The sequence below is a fragment of the Chelonoidis abingdonii genome, chromosome 20, assembly GCF_003597395.2.
Source record: "Chelonoidis abingdonii isolate Lonesome George chromosome 20, CheloAbing_2.0, whole genome shotgun sequence".
Lineage (NCBI taxonomy): Eukaryota > Metazoa > Chordata > Testudines > Testudinidae > Chelonoidis > Chelonoidis abingdonii.
In genome coordinates, this window is record NC_133788.1 from 2512636 (window position 1) to 2529196 (window position 16561).

Sequence of the window (16561 nt, forward strand, 5' to 3'; positions counted from 1 at the left end):
GAAGGTTTTTTTACATATATTAGGAACAAAAAGAATCCTCATGACAATGGCACTGGTTCACTTCTATTTGGAAATGGTAGAATTGCTAATAATAATACAGAAAAGTATAAGTGTTCAGTAAATATTTCTGGTATGTATTTAGGGAACACACTTGATATAGTCCCATTATGTGTGATCATAACACTGCATTCCACTAGTATTTCTGGAGTCTGTTAAACAGAAGCTCCTAAAATCAGACATTTTTTCAGTCAGCAGGTCCAGACCACTTCCATCCAAGAGTATTAAAAGAGCTGACAGAAGGGTTCACTGAACTGTTAATGTTGATTTTCAATATGCCTTGGATGCACTGGGGTACTTCCAAAAGACTGGAAGAAAAGCAACATGTAATTTTTAAAGAGTGTAACAGAATGACCCGGGTCATGATTGGCCTGTCAGTTTGACAAAAATCCTGGGAAAGATAAAAGAGCAGCCAATACAGGGCTCATCTAATAAAGAATTAAGGAGGGTAATGTAATTAATGCAAATCAATATGGGTTTATGGAAAGTAGATCCTGTCAAATTAACTTGATATCTTTTTTTATTACATTATACATTTGGTTGCTAAAGGGAACAGTGTTGATGTAATATACTTTGACTTCTCTAAGCCATTTCACTTGATAATGCACAACATTTTGGTTAAAAAACTAAAATGATATAAAATTAATATGGCACACATTAAACCGGATTAAAAACTGGCTAACTGATAAGATCTCAAAAATGTACCCATAAATGGGGAAAAGTCATTCCGTGCATTTGATTTTCAACAAGGTCCCACAGGGATAGGTTTTTGGCCCTACAGTTTCTAACATTTTTATCATTGACCTGGAAGAAAACATACAATCATCACTGATAAATTTTGAAGATGAGACGAAATTTGGAGGATTGGTAAACAATGAAGAGGACAGGTCACTGATTTATAGCGATCCAGACTGTTTCGTAAACAGGGCACAAGGAAATAATGTGCCTTTTAACCCAGCTAAATGTAAATGTATACATCTAGGAACAAAGAATGGAGGCCATCCCTACAGGATGAGGATTTTATCCTTTCAAGCAATGACTCTGAAAATGATTTGGAGGTCATGACGGATAATCAGATGAGCTCCCACTGTGATGATGTGGCCAAAGGCGCTCTTGGGATGCACAATCTGGGGAATCTCAAGTAGGAGCAGAGTTATTTTACCTATTTATTTGGCACTGTTGCGACCACTGCTGAAATCCTGTGTTCAGTTCTGAGGCCCACAATTCAAGGAAGATATTGATAAATTGGAGAGGGTTCAGATCTCTCGTATTGTGGCAGAACTTGTCCCTGAAATTATGGATATCAGAGCCACGTGGGCCAATGTGGCCAAGTTGTGATCCATATGGGAAAGGGACATTTGGACAATTCAGAGGAAACCAAGGAGCATAATGAGAACAAGCATCCACAAATCTAGTAAGAAGATCCTTGTCATTGTTTTTCCCTCCATCTATATGGCTTCTTTTCTGGCACTTGAACCGGGGAAACCTCAAGGATTGGTGAATCGGGTTCTGGAGTGACCTAGGGTCTGCTGAAGACACAAGAATTACTTGGAACTGCAAAATTATTTGTAAAAGACATCTGGATTGAGGATGTTGCAGATGCCTCTTCCCAAACTGAAGATCTCTGAGCAGCTGAAATGACTGGTGCAGAGTGGGACTGGATTGAAGCTACTGGTGCCAACAAAGGAGGCCTGCAGAGAACCATCCTGAGCACTCCTATGCCAGGAGGAACACTGATGATGCAGCCAGTGCCAAAGAGAGAGGATTCCAGTCCTGCTCCTTCCCCCACCTTGGCTGCTTACTTGCTCACATGTTTGGGGTCATATCTTGGGTGAGGAGAATTGGGAGGATGATTCAGAAAGGGAGAAGCTTCTGTGGCTGGTCTGTGTTCAGAGTCCAACATAGCTTTCAAGGATTTTTCCATGAGGAAAAGCTTCAGCCTGTCCTTTTCTGCATGCTTCTTGGAAGACCTGCATACGGCACATTTATCCAGGGACAGTAAATGTAAATGCTAGTCAACCCAGAGCAGTTCACTAGCCAAGCTGTAGGGAACTCCCATTTTCAGGCTCTGTGTCTCTGACTTCCTTCCTTAGCTAGTTCCCAGGTGAAAGAGCTCCAAGTTTTTGCCAGAGTCCATTTTTATTCCCCCACCTCTTTCTCCTCCCTTTGGGTCATTGATTGCTAGATGTCAATATCCTGGTGACTGGATTTCCATTGTCTTCTCAGATTTTCCACTGATACGGGTTGGCCTTGGCCAATCTTTTTAATGACCCATTCAGTCTGCTCAGCCAGCTAGCCTACACATCCACACACTTACATCTTAGGCCTGGTCTACACTACGCGTTTAAATTGATTTAAACAGCGTTAAATCGATTTAATGCTGTACCCGTCCACACTACAACGCTCTTTATATCGATATAAAGAGCACTTTATATCAATTTCTGTACTCCTCACAGACGAGAGGAGTAGCGCTAAAATCGATATAAACATATTGGATTAGGGTTAGTGTGGACGGAAATCGACGTTATTGGCCTCCACGCAGTATCCGCACATTGCACCCCGAACGCTTGCAGCAATTGCCTCGGATGCGCGGCCAGTTAACTGAAAAGCCCCGCAAACTTTTGATTAATTTTCTGTTTGCCCAGCATGAGCTCTGATGCCGGGTGGTATTGCAGTTCACGATCAAAAGGCTCCGCATGGCAGACGGTAGGATACTGGACTGATCCACTTTATGGGCGATCTGTTGTTCACGAGCTCCGTTACAGAAGACGAATGCCAAAGGTTTGAAAAAATCTCCAGATACACAGTGCTGCATGACAGTGTACCGGAAGCAAAGAATCAAAGGCGCTCATGGAGGGGTATGAGGATAGCTTCCCCAGTCCAGCAGTCTTGTGAAAAGTATCCTCTGGCTGAGTGCGAAGGGTAGTTCAAACACAGGTCTGGCGTGGTTCAGGGAATAGCTCCTCGGTTCTCTCTCCCCGCCCACAGTGAAAAGAAAGCAAGACAATATTTTGAACTTCTTTCAATGTCCCCTATGTGTATTGAATGCTGCTGGTAGATGCGATGCTGCCCCGACGCGAGAGCAGTATCGCGTCCTCTCCCTCCCGGTGGTAGATTGGTGCAATATTGGGATCCGATCATCGCCATCAGCCCGTTGAGTGCTCCTGGCTGGCTTAGGTTGAGTGTCGGGGCAACTGGGTAAAATGGGAATGACTCCATTTCTTCCCGTAGATGGACAGACGGGCTGGTAACCGTCTCCTCTAGAAACTGGGGCTAGTGTCATCGCACCCTCCCTTTCCTGTGTAAGAAAAGTTCTTGTACTGCTGGACTGTCATAGCAGCAGCACTGTGGGCTCCTTCTCCCTGCACCGCTTATTGTCCTGCCTGGACTTCATAGCCCGGCGGAGGCTGCCTCCCCCTCATTTTTCTCACTAACAAGTCTCTGGTTCTTTTCCTCTTTTTAACTTCATGACAAATGGGGGGCACTGCCACGGTAGCCAGGAAGGTTGGCGGAGGAGGAAGCAACGGCGGGGTGTTTGCAGGGGAAACCCCTGTGGAATATTTGACACCGGAGCAGGCTGTGCTTGTTTACACTGGCCTCTAGTAACTTGCCCTGTATGTTAGCAGGTGACTCTTTTAGAAACGACATAATGAGGGATTGACTCGGGGAGTATCCCACATTTTGCTTTGCGCCGGCCGATCTCAGCCAGGGGCACTCATGATAGCACGGACAGTACGGGGAAGAGATAACCGTCATTCGATGCAGTTACCTCAGCCGTCGTCAGTACGATAGGTAACCATCTCTGCTATTACTGCAAAGCAAATGAATGCTGCGTGTAGCATGGAGTATCGCTCTGTCGGTCGCGGATGTACACATACGGTGCCGGAAAAAAAAAGCTGAACGGACTCCATGTTGCCGTGCTATTGGAAGTCTACCAGGCATCAGCCGGAAAAATGGCGCGAAGGATTGTCAGCTGTTGTTTTCCCGGAGGAAGGAATGACTGAACATTTTATCCAGAACCACCGTGACCCCAATGATTCAACCAGAATTTCAGGGGCGGGAGACGAGCACTATGGGATGGCTACGGATAGGTACACATTGCACGCTTAGAAATCGACGCTAGCCTCGGACCATGGACGCACAACGCCGAATTACTGTGCCTAGTGTGGCTGCGTGAAATCGAATTTATAATATCAGTTTTATGAAACCGATTTTAGCTAATTCGATATTATCGCGTAGTGTAGACGTGGCCTTAGTCTGCACTGAGAGCGAACTTAATCCGTTTCCCGTCCCCTTCCTCCCTCCACTGTGGGTAGCTGAGCAAAGTATGAGAGACAGTAAAGGCATCTGTCATGGGTGTCAGTGAGATGAAAAACCCACGCACGAGGGGGGCGCATGACTTAAACTCTTGTGACCTAATCTGTGCTATAAGAAGATATCCCTCACCCCCGCCCTTTTCTCTTGCTGGCTTACTGCTAACAAACTAAATAAAACTGTAACAACTAATAACTAACTATAACAAACTAAAAGCAGCTAAGAGTCCTGTGGCACCTTATAGACTAACAGACATATTGGAGCATGAGCTTTCGTGGGTGAATCCCCACTTCGTCAGAGGTATGCTGCTTTTACAGATCCAGACTAACACGGCTACCCCTCTGATATATAACAAACTACTAACTACATAGCAAGGATAGTACAAAGGGACACTATGTTGTTCTGACTCAATACCTAAAGGCACCTTGAAGGAACTGTGTGGCAGCTGGGGTCACTGTACCCTTTGTATCCTTGGATGTGGAGGGGCAGGGGAGGGGTAAGAGGGCATGCAAGGCACATCCACAATCCCTGCTGGACACAGCTGATGAAAATGTTCAGAATTCATGCGCTAGGGCACATAGACATAAGCAAGTGGGATGCCCGTGTGCAGTAACTTGAAGAAGTGGAGATTAATACTAGTGAGCCTACAGAGCCCATATATAAGGCCATTGAGCCTCGCACACCAGCCTTCATACTTTTTTTAAGTGATACTAACAGTTTCCCATCAATGCTGACCAACTGCTTAATATGTTATACCCTTTGATTGTCTTATTTAGCTTGCAAGCTCCTTGGGAGCAAGGGACCATTTCTTCCTTTGTATTTGTGAAGTGCAAAACATAATGAGGTTCCGTTCTTGACTGGGGCATTCAGATGTCACCACACCATAACTAGAAAGAGGAAGTTACTCACCTTTTGCAATAACGACCGTTCTTTGAAGTGTGTCCCCCTAAGGAGTCTCCACTATAGGTGTATCTGCCCCCTGCGCCTCTGTTCAAAGATTTTAGGTAGCAGTATCTGTTCGGCCTGCACATGCACCCTCCCTCATGGTCTGCCTCAAGGCGATATAGCACTGTGTGGGCGAATTGCCCCCAGTTCCTTCACTACGGCAGAGTTCCTTGACGGGACTTCCAAAGCAGAGGGGAAGAGGGCAGGTTATGGAGCACCACAGGGACACATTGCAAAGAAATATCATTACTGCACAAGGTGATTAACTTCCTCCTCCTTTTCTTCAAGTACAGTAACTCCTCACTGAACGTCGGTCCAGTTAACGTTGCTTTGTTATGTCACTGATCAATTAGGAAACATGCTCGTTTAAAGTTGCGCAATGCTCCCTAATAACATTGTTTGGCAGCCGCCTGCTTTGTCCACTGCTTGTAGAAAGAGCAGCCTTTTGGAGCCAGCTGGTGGGGGCTAGGAACCAGGGTGGACCAGCAGCGCCCCCCGCCCCTAAGTTCCTTGTGCAGCAGCCACCCAGCAGGTTATCAATTGCCGGAAGTTCAGGTATCCCTCCCCCCACTCCTGCGTGCTGCTCCTGCCCTCTGCCTTGGAGCTGCTCCCGGGAGCCTCCTGCCTGCTATGCAGGGGATGGGCGGTGGGTGGGGGTGGGAATAGGGGTTTCCTTCCCCCCCCCACCCCCATACTCCATCTCTACAGAGTCGGAGGGACAGGACAGGGCTCAGGATGGAGTTTGCTGGCAGCAGCTGCTGTCCCAACTTGCTGATCTACAGTACTTAAAAAGGCAGTGTACTTACAGTGGAGTCAGAGTGCTTAAAAGGGCAATGCGCGTCTCTGGCTCTCACACACACGGAGTGTGTGTGTCTCTCTCTCTCACACAGACTGTGCGTGTGTCTGTGTCTCTCTCTCTTACACACACACACACACACACACACACACACACACACACTCTCTCTCCCTCCCTACCCCCCCAGCACTTTGGAAATTGTTTGTTTAAAACTGTGCGTGCGTGTGTGTGTGTGTAGCCTTTTGTCTGGCAAAAAAAGATATCCTGGAACCTAACACACACACACACACACACACACACCTTATTTACATTAATTCTTATGGGGAAATTGGATTCACTTAACATCATTTCTCTTAAAGTAGCATTTTTCAGGAACATAACTACAGCATTAAGCGAGGAGTTACTGTAGTGTCCCTACGGGTGCTCCACTGTAGGTGACTCCACAGCAGTATGTCCCATGGACAGCTGGGGCTTCAGAGTGGAGCCTATTACTGATAACACACTGGAGCTGAAGATTGTATCAGAGATTGAGTCTTGGGTAATTGCACAGTATTCTCTAAAGTATGGGCAGAGGCCCATGCTGCTGCCCTGGAGATTTCAGAGATGGGGACTGTGACGGGATCCCCAGGGTACAATCTGGAGCTGGGGTACCACTGTGCCCTCTTAACTCTCCAGCGAGGGCTGCCTATCACAATGTTTTTGCAAGTGACAAGCAGCAAACCCCTCCAAGTGCAGTCATCACTCAACACAACAGCATGTGGAGCCCCACACCCAGCTAAATTGCATGAATGCTCCCTGAGCCACTCACGAATCACACAGAGAAAGGCACCAGCAAATCTCCCAAGGCCCCAGCCCTGCCCCCCAGGAATACATCATCTTGCACCATTCCATATCCTTTCTTGAGCAATGCAAGTATTTTGATTAGTTTACCACTTCAAAGGAAAGTGGACATGTACCTTTACAGAACAAGGAGCAATGGTCTCAAGTTGCAGTGGGGGAGGTTTAGGTTGGATATTAGGAAACACTGTTTCACTAGGAGGATGGTGAACCACTGGAATGAGTTCCCTAGGGAGGTGGTGGAATCTTCTTCTTTAGAGTTTTTTAAGGCCCGGCTTGACAAAGCCTTGGCTGGGATGATTTAGTTGGGGTTGGTCCTGCTTTGAGCAGAGGGTTGGACTAGATACCTCCTAAGGTCCCTTCCAAGCCTGATATTCTATGATTCTATGTAAGATGAGCAGATTTCCCAAATACTTTAGACAAACTCACTAGTAAGGATAAAACATTAAAATAATTTATTAACTACAGAAAGATAGATTTTAAGTGATTATAAGTGGTAGGCACAAAAGGTACCAAAGAAAATAAAAGACAAGCATGCAGTCTAAATCCTAACTCTTATTAGACTAAGCAATATTTGGATTGAGCAGTTTTTCTCACCCCACTGCATGTTGCAGGCAGGACCATATTGGTACCTTATGCGCCCCTAAGCACAGCATCTTCACGCCCCCCCCTGCGTATAGCTGGCCTTCGTGTTTTCCATAAAAATGAAACTTTTAACCCATTTAACTTTTAGGCAGCCCTAGAATCCCAGCGCCTTAGGTATGTGCCTACTGTGCCGAACTGGAAATCTGGCCCTGGTTGCAGGTAGGTTACAGTCCCTACTCCACAGGCTTTCCCTTTAAGCCTGGGACCAGTCTCCCCAGTTCAGGTCTTTGTCCTCCCAGCATTCTTGTTCCTTCCAGTGCAGGTGGGGGAGGAGAAAGGTACAAGCACGATGCAGCCATCCCTTATTTTATACCCTCAGTCCACATGCCTGGAAAATACTAGCCCAGACATGCCCTGGTGGGCCCTGCTGAGTTTCAGAGTTAAGTAATCCTCTTATTGTGTGATGCTTGCGGAACTCTTACAGAACTGTACATCCCTTGTTTAGAACTCCGCTGCTGATTAATGGTCGTTTAACACCTGCCTGGGTGTTGGTCACCTCCTTCGTTGTCACTCGAGAACTCGCAATGGACAACTCCCAGACTTACACCATACTTCAACGACAGCCATGCAGCAAAACCTCATACACACTAATGAGATACCTATTTTGACAGAACAATGGTTTTCAGCAGGTCGTAACCTTTCCTATGAGATCTTACATAGCATGATCTGAATAAAATATCACAACCACATATGAATGCTGAATATGGGGGCTACCGTGTGGTACTCTGAGGTACAGTATGTCACAGGGACATCTTTAACAAACACAATTGAGGTGGAAATGTAACTTGTAGAATGCATCCTATAGAAAGACACCTCCTTCATCTTGCCAGACTTAGCACTTCCCCCTCTGGTGGTGACAGGCCTAGGGTAAATCAGCCCCACTCTGGGCAGCGTATGTCTCCCCTTTCTGTGCTCCTTTTGTCATATTTTCAGGGTAGCCTTCGGGATTGGCCTAAGGGGTGATCCTCCACCAAACAGAAAGCAAACAGTCTCACAATCACCAAATTAAAGGGGGATACCGTTCCCTGCCTCCTCACTTGTTGTCCTGTTTGCCCTGGAGTGTCAGCCCTTCCCCTAGCAGGCACTCAGCTTTGGCTGTTTCCCTTCTGGGAAGAAGCACAGCCTCTCACCCTGGAAAAGTTTATTTCCCTGCTGCCACTAGCCTGGGAATAGCTTGTCTCTCTCTTCCCCCTTTCTCTCACCAGAGGAGGGGTTTTAAAAGATCTCAGGCAGCCCTTGAAAGGATTCAGGTGTCCCCAATTGACCTGAGGTAACCCCTTCTCAACTTGTAGGAAAACGGGCATTTAACATTCTAAGGCTAACATATCGGCCTTCCAGCACCCTCGTGCAGCCATCCAGCCTGACTTTGTCACATATTCTCCCCTCTCTCTACACCATGGGGTTGGGCTACTTGGGTTGAAAAACAGTGCAACATCGACATGCCTCAGTGTTACCATGCTTGGACTCTGACCTGCGTTGCACTCTAAAGTGGAAGGGTTGTAACAACAGGAACCATCTCGTTACTCTTGCATTTCTTTCTTTGTTCCAGTGCACCCATTTCAGGGGTGCCTGGTCAGCGATGAGGGTAAATCTCCGTCCAGGTAGGCAGTATCAGAGGATTTCTGTGGCCCATTTTACCGTAAGGCATTCCTTCTCTACCATGGCATACTGTTGTTCTCTGGATAGGAGCTTCCTATTAAGAAACAGGACTGGGTGTTCTTCCTTTCCTAGCATTTGCAAAAGTACGGCTCCTGACCCAGCCTCGGAGGCATCGGTTTGTAGTATAAACTCCTTCTCAAAGTCTGGGGCTACTAGTACGGGGTTATTGCACAGGCCAGTCCTCAGATCGGCAAAAGCTTCTTCAGTTGCGCTGGTCCATTTCACTATCTCTAGGCCCCAAGCCTTTATCAGATCTGTCAATGGGTATGATAGGTAGCAAAGTGGGGAATGAATCACCTGTAGTATCCAACTATCCCCAGGAAAGCTCTGACCTGTTTCTTCCAGATCAGTCGGGGCCAACTTTGTATCACCTCTAACTTGTTCAGTTGGGGGCAGGCTTTACAATGCCCCTCTCCATGATGTACCCGAGGTATTTGGTTTCTGATAGTCCTATTGCACATTTGGAGGTGAAACCTGCCTTCCTCAGTATCCAGTACTGCTTGCATCTTTTCTAGGTGTCTCTCTCAGTCTGGGCTACGTATGATGACATCGTGCATACTTGCCACGTGGACGTAACAGCTTATCTATGAGCTGCTGGAAAGTCGCAGGAGGCCCACGTAACCCAAAAGGGAGGACAGTGTACTGGTACAATCCTTCTGATGTAGAAAAAGCAGCCTTCTTTTTGGCTTCCTTGGCCAGACGGATGTGCCAATAACCCTTGGTCATGTCAAGGGTGGACAGGAATCGTGCTTTTCCCAATCACTCAATTAGCTCATCTATCCGAGGTATACGGTAAGCATCGAACTGGGACACCTCATTTTATTTTCAGAAGTCATTGCAGAACCTCATACTGCCGTCTGGCTTAGGCACTAAAACCACGGGACTGGACCATTGACTATGAGACTCCTCAATGCTCTAGCATTCTCCTAACTTCAATTTTGCTCTTTTTGCCTCTGGGATCTGGTATGCCTTAATATTCACCTTTACTCCAGGATCTGTGATGATGAACTTCTGTAGTTCTGCCTGGCTTCTCCGAGAACACATGGTGGTTCCCTTCAATCATATTCATAACTTCTGTTTGTAGTTCAGGCGTCAATTCGGGGGATATTCCCACCTGTCTCTGATGTTTACTTTCTTGGGGTGGTATTTCCACGGAGACCAGATGAGCATCCCTGTCTAGCCAGGGCTTCAATAGGTTGATATGGTAGATCTCTTCTGGTGATCAGGCGCTCAAAACCTTATAGCTGACCTCTGCAACGGCTTCTATTACTTCGTATGGTCCCTGCCATCTGGCCAGGAGTTTGCTCTTAGCTGTGGGGACCAGCATCACTACCCGATCTCCCACCTGGAATTTCCAGGCCATCGCTTGGCAATCGTAATAGGTCTTTTGGGTCCACATGTTCCCACACTATGGGAGTGACTTGGGCTATTCTGTCCCTCATCTGCATCACATGCCCAATGGATGTTTCTTCCCTGGTTAAGCTGTTCTTTCCAGGCCTCCTGGGAAATGTCCAGTATGCAACAAGGGAGGCAACCATATAACAACTCAAAAGGGGAAAAGCTGGTTGAAACTGGGGAACCTCCCTGATAGCAAACATCATGTAAGGTAGTATGATATCCCAATTTTTCCCATTCTGGCTCACCACTTTCCGTACTGTGTTCTTCAACGTCCTATTAAGACGTTCAACGAGTCCATCGGTCTGTGGATGGTAGATTGACGTTCTTAGTCCCATATGTGGAGCATCGCACACAAGTCCCTCATCAACTTTGACACAAAAGGAGTTCCTTGATCAGTCAAAATCTCTTTGGGTATCCCCACCCTAGAGAAAATTTGAATTAATTCCTTAGCTATCGTCTTGGACATTGTGTTACATAGGGGTATGGCTTCTAGGTGTCAGGTGGCGTAGTCCAGAAAAACGAGTGCACACTGATGGCCACGGGCTAGGGCCTATTAGGTCCATGGCAATCCTCGAATGGGACTTCAATAATTGAGAGAGGTACTAAAGGGACCCTTAAGTGTGGTGGGGGGCCATGTAACTGGCATTCTGGACAGAACGCGCAATATCATCAGACCTCCATATAAACTCCTGGCCAAAAGAACTTCCACAGGATTCGATCGAGGGTCTTATCTACCTCTACATGTCTTTTAAATAAATCACTATGAGTTAGATCCAGCACCGCTTTCTGGTGCCTTCGAGGTACCAAGAGCTGCTCCAGTTCTTCCTCTTGTATTCAGACTACTCTATATAATAGGTTCCTTTTTATCATGAAGTATGGCCTGGGCCTTTCATTTTCCCCTCCACTGGGACCCCATTCACCTCAACTCTCTCTTCTCTAATATCATCATATAGTGGATCATTGACCTGATCCTGCCCAAAATTCTTAAAGGAGGTTCCAATATGCCCAAATTCAAGGGGACCTATTTCTGTTTCCCTCCCAGGATTGGTCTCCGTGAAATTGGGTCGAGCTTCCAGCTCGTCAACTATCTGAGTTGCCCCCATGACAGCTGCACAAGATTTCTTCCCTACGAGTACAGCCTCCCAACCTCTGGTCTGCCCTCCTCTCTCATCAAGTTTTCCAGGGCTTTCCAGTTGTAAAGAATAAATCCTCTTGACCCAGCACATCTCTTCCCCGGTAGTCTGAGAAAGTTCTTTGGCCATTCTTTGGTCTCTCTCCAAGGGTGAGGAACTCGTCATAAGAGAAGGGGTTATTTTGGCTGACTCATCCTCATAGGTCCAACGGTAGTCCTCTCATGAACCTGTCCAACACTACAACTTCCATAATCTTCTCCAGGCTGCAGATCTCAGGGTGCAGCCATCTCTGCATTAGATGGATCAGGTCAAACAGCTAGGATCTCGGTGATTTGCCATCCTGGTACCTCCACTTGTGGAACCTCTGGGCCCTTATGGTGGTCGTTACCCCAGACCTCGCCAGAATCTCAGCCTTCAACTAATCTGTAGCCACTTCCGCGGCCATGTCGTAGTGGCCCTTCGGGGCCTCCCCACACAGGAAAGGGACAAGGATGCTGGCCCACTGGTCTTGGGGTTAGGCCTCATGCAGGGCCATTTTCTCAAAAGGTAAGAAGGTACAGCTGCACATCATCTTCCACTGTCATCTTCTGTAGGTAACTACTTTCCCTTAGGGACTGTGACCCGTTGTGGCCATGTGTCAGAACTGTCAGGGTTTTCTGCTGGTTTACGACCTCCTGCAGGGGGACTTGATCCGTGGTGCCTGACTCATCAGTAGCTGATTCGTTTCGTGCTGTAGCTGTATTGACTCCTGTTGGGTGGCCATCTGGATCCCGATAGCCTCCTACTGTGCTGCCATGGCCTGTACCAGTACCCTCAGTATGTCATCCATTTTGTGGGAAAATGGTAATTTACCTTGCCACGGGTTGGTTTGCCACAGAATCAAATCCCACTTCTTTCAACACATATGGCAAGGCATCTCCTTTGTGTCGTCAGACTTAGCACTTCCCTTTCTTGTGGTGACAGGCCTGGGGTAAATCAGCCCCACTTTGGGCAGTGTTCGTCTTCCCTGTAATGCTCCTTTTGCCGTATTTTCAGGGTGGCGCTCAGGGCTGGCCTAAGGGGCGATCCTCCACCAAACAGAAAGCAAACAGTCTCACAAACACAAAAATAAAGGGGGATACCTTTCCCTGCCTCCTTGCTGTCTTATTGTTTGCCCCAGAGTGTCAGCCCTTCCCCTAGCAGGCACTCAGCTTTGGCTGTTTCCCTTCTGGGAAGAAGCACAGCCTCTCACTCTGGAAAAGTTTATTTCCCTGCTGCCACTAGCCTGGGAGCAGTTTGTCTCTTTCTCCTCCCTCTTTCTCTCACCAGAGGAAGGGTTTTAAAAGGTCTCAGGAAGCCCTTAAATAGATTCAGGTGTCCCCAATTGACCAGAGGTAACCCCTTCTCAGCTTGTAGGAAAAAGGACCCCTCATGAATAGCCAGGCATTTAGCATCATGAATGTGCATGCCATCACATGCCCACGAGCTGAAGGCAATTCCTGGCCATTGTGGGCCAGTCTGGACTGTCTCTATGACGCTCAATAGGGTGTTGAATCCATGCAAGAGGAGGAATGCTCTCACCTACACCAAGTTGAGTTCAGTCCCAGAGAAGCAAGCCATCCAGGAATGGGTAGATGACAATATCCAATATTCGTAGGCGTACCACTACAATGGCGAGAACCTTGGAGACCATCCTGGGTGCAGCTGAAAGGGAGCACCCTGTATTGGATAATGGTTTTGTCCCCAGGTGAACCGAAGAAATCTCCTGTGAGATGGTCAGATGGAATATGTAAGTAGGCATCCTATAGGTCAAGGGCAAAAAATCAATCTCCTTACTCCAGAGATAGAATAATAAATGCTAGAGTGACCATCTTGAACTTCTGAGCCTTCACATATCTGTTTAGTGCCTGTAGATCTAGCATGGGCCTCCAATCTCCCTTTGACTTGGGTATCAGGAAATACCTGGAGTAAAAAAACATTGCCCCTGAGGTGAGTGGGGACAGCTTCTATGGCCCCTAGGCGGAGCAGGTGATCTATTTGCTGAGGCAACAGTGTCTTGTGAAAAGGGTCCCTGAAGAGGATGGGGAGGAGGCACGTGAAGTGGATGGAGTAGCTCTTTGAAACGATCTCCAAAACTCACTATTTGGAGGTGATGTTCTTCCAATTCCTTAAGAAATGAGTCAGGCAACTACCAAATGGGCACAGAAGCACCATATCTGGCAGCTGATCGCATTGCAAGAAGTGGTCATTCGAGCCTCAACCAAGGAGTCAAAATTGGTGTTTAGAAGACAAGGGTTGAGAGATCGAGGGAAGTTGATGACTTCCTCCTCTGGACCCGGGTTCTCTTGCACTGTGGTTCGTAGTAGCGCTGTGATGGAGGGAACTGGAGTAATCAGGATCTGTGAGGTGGGTGTGATGTAAATTTCCTCTTCTCCCTTGGTGTATAGATATCCAGGGAGCATAGCGTGGTCCTCAAGTCTTTCAGGGTGTGGAGCGACATGGCGGTCTTGTCAGCAAATAATTTGGGCCCTCTGAACAGATCTTCAACCACTGCCTGCACCTCTCTGGACAACCATGAGAGCTGTGACCAGGATGCCCGACTCATTACCACCGCCATCAAGACTGAGCAGGCTGTTGTGTCAGTCACATCCATTTCAGTTTGAAGTGCTGTTCTTGCTAGTAATTGTCCCTCTGTGATGATAGCCTGAAATTGTTCTTTTTGTGCTTCCAGTAAGTGGTCACTAGAAGTACTCAGTTTTCAATAGTTCATGAAAACATATTTGGCCATTAGGGCCTCATGCGAGGCCCTGAATTGCAGTGTCACAGATAAGTATGCCTTTTGCCCAAGGAGGTCTAGCCTCTTCCAGTGTCTATGTAAAAGCAGAGATATTGCTTTCCCTGAGCACTGACTGCATCCACCACAACACAGTTTGGCTGAAGATGGGTGAAGAGAGGAACGTAATACTTTTTATCAGCCCTTTTGGATGTTGATACAACAGAGGCTGGTGTCTGCCATATGACCCTAGCTGGGTCCAGAGGAACCTCAGTGACTGGAATGGTGAGTCTAGAAGAGGAGGAAGCATGTAACATATCCAATAGTTTATGCTAACATATGACGCAGTGAAGTAGACAACAGAACTGCTATACTTTCCGTTCAAGGCTAAAGGCAGTCGAGAAGCAACTGAGGGTGGTTTGCTCACACAGCGCTACATAGCCTTGAAACAGACCACGAGGGAGGAAGAGCACATGTGGGGGCCGGACGGACATTGCTATCTATAATCTGCGATTAGAGACGCAAGGATGCAGACACACCTACAGTGATGCACCCATAGGGACACTACTCAAAGAACAACTACTACTCAGAAATATTTTGCTTTCTTATTTTTCTAGGGTAGCTTCCAGGGAGTTCACCAAAAGCACCAATGGCCAGGTACTCACGGATTTTCTTAGGCTGCTTGAGCTGGGAATGCTGTCCTCCCTTTCCATCTGATGGCCGCTTCTTTCCATGCTGTTTGCTCAAATCAAAGAAAAACTGACAAGCTGGTTCTTCCTGGTCACAAAAATAAAACCAAAGTCAATTGTGCCCTGTCTATATGATGAAGCCCCACCTAATATACAAAGAGATCCTTCTGAAAAGCCTGTTTGTTACTCAGCAGATAAGTGACATAATGGTTTGATCGTCTCTCTTACTAATACAGTGAAGTCCATCTGCCTAGTAACCACATCCCCAGCTTGGGAGACTTGTCTAAAACAGTTATCCCGTTCCCTATTTCAGCGGCCCCTCTTACTTTCAGAGCGGCTGTGTTTTATGAAATATCCAGAAGGCACAGAAGCACTTATGGGAGAAGGAAAGAAAGAGTGCAGGGGGGGAATTGGAACTGGTGGAGTGCAGGACTGCACTGACAATTTACCAGGACTCTAAGGGCTATATTCTAACTGACAGAAACCATGCCAACCGCAGTCACTCCAGCTTCACTGTGGAGGCCTGCCCTGCATGGGTCCAGTATGCAAAGAAGCCCGTGGAAAATAGGTCCCAACAAGCAGCCTAGTCACTCAGATTTATTTGGGGCACGGCCTGCAGTATCTACACACTGTTAAAGGTAGGCAGCAACTATGTGCTACACTACAGAATACCACAGGCCACAATGAGACTGTTCCTGAGACTGTGCATCACCCCAAACCATCCTCAGAAATTCAAAGCACTTTGGATGGAAACACTCAAAGGTTACAAACCCAAGCACTGTTTTATGCTGCAGAAGAAAGAAGCAGCTCACTCACACAAAGGCCGAACATATTGTACCTCTGCACCTGAGAGCATCTTTGGCTTATGTGCTTCTTTCCCAGATTTCTGATATGGGTTTTCAGTGACATCCTGTGGCTGTTTCACTAGCTCTGCAGGGTCCATTGAGCGCATTGGGAGAATACTAAATGCATAGAGATACTGGAGAAAAACAAAAATGATTCAGCAATCCAAAAGGCACTGAAAATGAATAACTAGCTTCACAACAAGAATTCAATTCATTTTACATTTCCATTTTTAGGACCTTTTTGAAAAGCAGCAGCAGATCTGGAAGTAGTGCCCATTAAATGGATTAGAGAAAATAATAGGGAAAAGTGATAAATCTTGTTGTTCTATTATTCTGATGACACTTGTTCACAATTCTGCCCCTGCTCCCCTAAATCATTCCCTCGCTAAGGTTCCTTGGACCCCAGGTCCCAACACCTCCAAAAGACCAACTGCCCTTTCAGCAGCAATTTATTACCAGTAACAAGTCTTAATTCACTCTTTTATGCGAAT

At 46.9% G+C, this 16561-nt stretch overlaps 1 protein-coding gene across 5 annotated transcripts in view; it reads right to left on the reverse strand.

The window, feature by feature from the left end:
* The window catches only part of CWF19L1 (CWF19 like cell cycle control factor 1), a 54817-nt gene that overhangs the window by 10886 nt on the left and 27370 nt on the right, over window positions 1-16561 (reverse strand). For all 5 annotated transcript variants that reach the window (XM_032769922.2, XM_032769924.2, XM_032769926.1 and 2 more), the window contains 2 exons: window positions 16064-16204; window positions 15202-15313 (listed from right to left, as the gene is read on the reverse strand). In XM_032769922.2, the coding sequence (XP_032625813.1) occupies window positions 15202-15313; window positions 16064-16204 (253 nt within the window). The remainder of the gene's footprint in view (window positions 1-15201; window positions 15314-16063; window positions 16205-16561) is intronic.